Source organism: Etheostoma cragini, chromosome 13 (genome assembly GCF_013103735.1).
Source record: "Etheostoma cragini isolate CJK2018 chromosome 13, CSU_Ecrag_1.0, whole genome shotgun sequence".
Classification (NCBI taxonomy): domain Eukaryota; kingdom Metazoa; phylum Chordata; class Actinopteri; order Perciformes; family Percidae; genus Etheostoma; species Etheostoma cragini.
The window spans coordinates 7,900,950-7,905,349 of NC_048419.1; the positions used below are offsets into that span (position 1 = coordinate 7,900,950).

General features: G+C 39.6%; 1 protein-coding gene across 40 annotated transcripts in view; it reads left to right on the forward strand.

Annotated features, from left to right (window-relative positions):
- The window catches only part of dlg2 (discs, large homolog 2 (Drosophila)), a 291,611-nt gene that overhangs the window by 238,169 nt on the left and 49,042 nt on the right, over positions 1-4,400 (forward strand). For all 40 annotated transcript variants that reach the window (XM_034889492.1, XM_034889479.1, XM_034889483.1 and 37 more), the window contains one exon: positions 1,766-1,890. In XM_034889492.1, the coding sequence (XP_034745383.1) occupies positions 1,766-1,890 (125 nt within the window). The remainder of the gene's footprint in view (positions 1-1,765; positions 1,891-4,400) is intronic.

Below are 4,400 nucleotides of genomic sequence, written 5' to 3' on the forward strand. Positions count from 1 at the left end.
TTTTTCTTGCTAAATGTTTTAGAAACACATTGCACTAAAGTATTTCCATAAAATAAGAGAAAGCACAAGCCGCATTGTTCTGTTTTGAAATCCGTCAGCAGACGGCCCCACATGTAGCGTTTGTCCAATCAGGTGCAGCCATTGTGGTCACTGTTATGAAAATATTGACCAAGTGGATACTAACTGACACAGAGTAGAAGTTTTGACAGCTCCAATACAACCAAGAGCAGAGACATAGCCAGACGAACTGCAAAGGTGAATGCCACAACCAACCAACAAGGAGAGCGCTGTTGATTTAATACAGACAGTAGTGAGCCTCCATCCATAAGCCTTCAGGACCTCCATATTTATCATCAGGCATGAGATTTTAGTGTCCGAGCATAGACAGGTCTTTGTCTGGTACTCTTATTGCCCTAAAGACCACTGTTTTTTTCACTCGGGTGGCAAAGCCCTGCAGGGACACTCAGTGGGATTTGTAATCAAGAGAAGTTGCTATTCCATCAGTTAACACCAAAGTCATCACTTAATCAAAGCTTGGCTTTCATCTTGTGAGTGGGCATCCAAGGGATTTTATTTGCAGAGCTCAAGTGCAGCTCCTGCTCTGAAAGACATGTTTAGATCCCGCTGCCTTATAAATACAATATTTCATGGATGGCATGATGATATAGCCAGAGCCAGGTTAAATCAGGAAAGGGGGTGGGGATCTGGACTTACAGCAGAATGCCAGAGCCATTTTGTAATGGCAAACTGAAGACTTTACACCTCTGACCGCTTTGTCATCATACTGAGAACAGTGACACTAGAAAGCCATACTGTTAAATCGTGCGTCAATATTTCATTGACTTTTAAAGAAATTGTTAACTGTGCTTTTCAATGGAATTAAAAGTTAACATTTAGAAAAGGATGGTATAATAAATTCATAATTTAAAGGCTATAATGCGTTCTAAGGCATTTTGTTTTTGTTTGCACAGTGCAACCAGTGGTGCTTGAACATCAGGAAGTCAATATCCAGTTTCTAGGGGATATGTTGAAAGAGTGTTGATTATACAGGACTTAATAGTTATAAAAACATCTAGTTTAAATCAGATCAAATAAACACATTTGGAACATGACAGCAGTGTTAATGAAGGCAAGTCAAGGAAAGGCAGGTTTACTTTAAAAAAAAAAACTTGAGAGGCAGGGAGCCAGTGTAAAGACTTCAGAACTGGAGTGATGTAATCCACGTCTTTAGTTTTAGTGCTGACTGGCGCAGCAGCATTCTGACTCAGCTGCAGCTGTCTGTAGGATTTTTTAGAGTGATCTGTAAAGACACCGTTACAGTAGCCGAGACATGTAACCCTTTATGTTTTCTTAAGGTGATAGTAGGCTGACTTTGTAATTGTCTTAAAACAACTCCATAAATTTTGTCTTTGTTTGATCAAAGAAAGTTGTGGCACACCCATTGGTGATATGGTCAATTTACACATTAACACTTAACAACACAGTTTTTCAATCAGGGTTGTAATACGTGACGTTGATGAAGGGGGTACTCATTTGATAGGGCTGTTGGACACAAAAGGTTGGAAACTACTGCAAAAAAATATTTAAGAAATATTTAAGAAATATGGTATAGTTCATTTGCAACGTATGCACTACATCAGCATTAACATTATCTTCAATGTAAAAGTAACAATTGGCTGTTTCAGCAGCGAGAATCATTTTTCACTGACTTCTTGTTCTTGTTCTTCTTCTTCTTCTTCTTCTTCTTCTTTACTGACGGCCACAGGGTAACTCAGGGTTGGGCTTTAGCATTGCCGGAGGCACAGATAACCCACACATTGGGGACGACCCTGGCATCTTCATTACCAAGATCATCCCTGGAGGAGCTGCAGCAGAGGATGGACGACTGAGGTAAGTCAATTACACTTCCCCACACAGGTTTTAAATAAGAGATAACTTGACAAGTTTTCAGACCTGCCAGACAGAAAAACATGGAGAAACTTTCACGTCTCAAAAGAATGTCAGAAAAGAAATCTTCTTTAAGAGGATGACTGAAAGATGACTAAAAGATAAACACACACAACTCCACTAGGGAATGGACATGTCACAGAGTATTGCTCCACTACTGCACCGGGTAATCTACCGTCAGAAAGCTTTTGTATGAAACATATATTATACAGTAGTATTATTGTTCTGTAGGAGTGATATTCATTTTTAAGCATATTAAGGACTGTACAGTTATAATGGTTCAGGGAAGGCTTGCGGAAACTCCTCTTATCAGTTTTCCCTCTTATTGCCTCTTATTTATAAATCCTGCAAACTCATTTATCTATTAACAAATGATCAGTTATTTTTAACTATTTTTGTCCATTAGCATGAATATGAACTATAATCAGAAATTACACAAATGTATCTTCTGTTTTATTTACAAGAGCATTTGTTTTTATAGTTATACCTGAGTCTCTTCTCTCTCTTTATTACAGTTTGGCTTCACATAGTCTTGCATTGCTAGACCCTCCTGTACGGCGCTGTGGAGAAGGGTCTGGCTAGTCCACACAGCATTCTGGGATGGGAGAAAAACGTGCCCTGGTTTATCACCATTTCTTTAAACCAATCACAATCATCTTTTGTGGTGCTAAGGGCCGTGCGGAGCAACGGTGCCTCTGTAAAATAGTCTCAGGAAGGATCTTGTTTTGGTGGAACATGTGTACGTTCAAAGGTTGTTTTAGCCGTGGAACAGAAAACTCAGATTGGACAGATAGTCTAGCTAGCAGTCTGGATTTACCTTGCAGAGCTCTGAGGAGCAGTTAACCACAGCCCAAATAAATCCACCGGAGTTTAGAAAACCAAAACAAAGAAAGTGGAAGGAAATGGATATCAGCAAAAAGACATGCATCATTTGGAACTTCCTGCGGCACCGGCGCAATCACGTAAGGTAGAACGTCGGGGATGTAGACTAGGACATGATAAACTCTTGGCCCAAGCAAACTTTCAAGCTGGACCTTATCGAGTCGATCCTAACTGTGACAAGGAGCGGCACAGCACATTGAGCTATTGGTCTGGAATACGTTGTGGAATAATCTACATTTTACAAACTTAAATTACATAAAATAAAAAATATCACGCTAGCACGTTACATACCTAAACTCAAAAGAGAAAGATTTGCTACCGGTATTTATATCTGCTGGATCTGATTTGTGCACATTGGCTGTAACAAAATTGATAAAAAAATCTTTTTTTTTTTTTAAATAGCAGTGACGGATAATGGATGGTTAATGCAGGTTTTGGTTTTAGGCCAGCTCCTGATCTTTTTCCGAGCTGCAGCTCTGGAGCATTACTGTCAGGTCACAGATGCTAGAGCCGAGCGTAATGCATGCACAGCTTCAATCTCCAGCCGATAGCAGCAGTGCGGGCATAAATCACACTTAGCCTAATTGATGGTCACCCCTCCTAGTGTAGGTGGGCATCAAGATTAATGCATTATGGATGTAGGGGAAGTCTAATCTTTGTGAGGAAGGAGGTCTGATAGGGATTTGGTTTTCACATTATAGAAGCCAGACACAGTTCCTGTCACTGCTTTGGGACACTGTAGCAGAGCACTAAGCATACTTAATGCACCGGCCCGGCTTAAGGGACTGCTTGGAGCATATTTTGTGATTCTCATAGAGTCTGTTGGTTTGGCGAGGGAAAGGCATGGATGTAGTCAGTCACTTAACCCACAATAACCCCACCATTTTATTTCTGAAAGATTTCTATTAATCTGTATAAACACATTCTCAATTCATAATTACATTTTTAAGCTGAGTTCTTCAGAGCTTGTCTTTATTTGTCATTTATTGATCACCAACTAAAGTTATTTATTAACCTACTCAAACATTAACTAAATGGAACGGAATTATTTTTTTCCGGCAATCTGAAACCCACAACAGTCAGTATACTGATGACATGCAAGACATGACATTGTTACTTTTACTTCCACAAATACAATTTTAAATATATTATATATTATTTATATATATATTCAAGAAGATATGACATTTTTGCTGTGCTTCATGACAGTGGAAGTGTGTTTGTGTGTGTGTGTGTGTGTGTGTGTGTGTGTGTGTGAGTGTGTGTGTGTGTGTGTGCTGGGTCCCAGCTGGTCCCTATAAACACCCTCAGGAAAGTTGTGTCCTTGAGTGCCAGGGCATGGATGATTTGGTCCACACCTCAGGGGAGTTCAAACTAAGCCGCTCGCTGACTCTGATGTTTACACACTTGTGTGCTCACACTCATAGTCAAACCCACTCTGTGTGTCTGTCACATATCACAGACATACATATACATGAAAAAGTGTAATGTGCAAACTAGGGCTGTCAAATGATTAAAATTTTTAATCAAATTAATCAGAATTTTCAGTGGATTAATCAGGATTAATCACT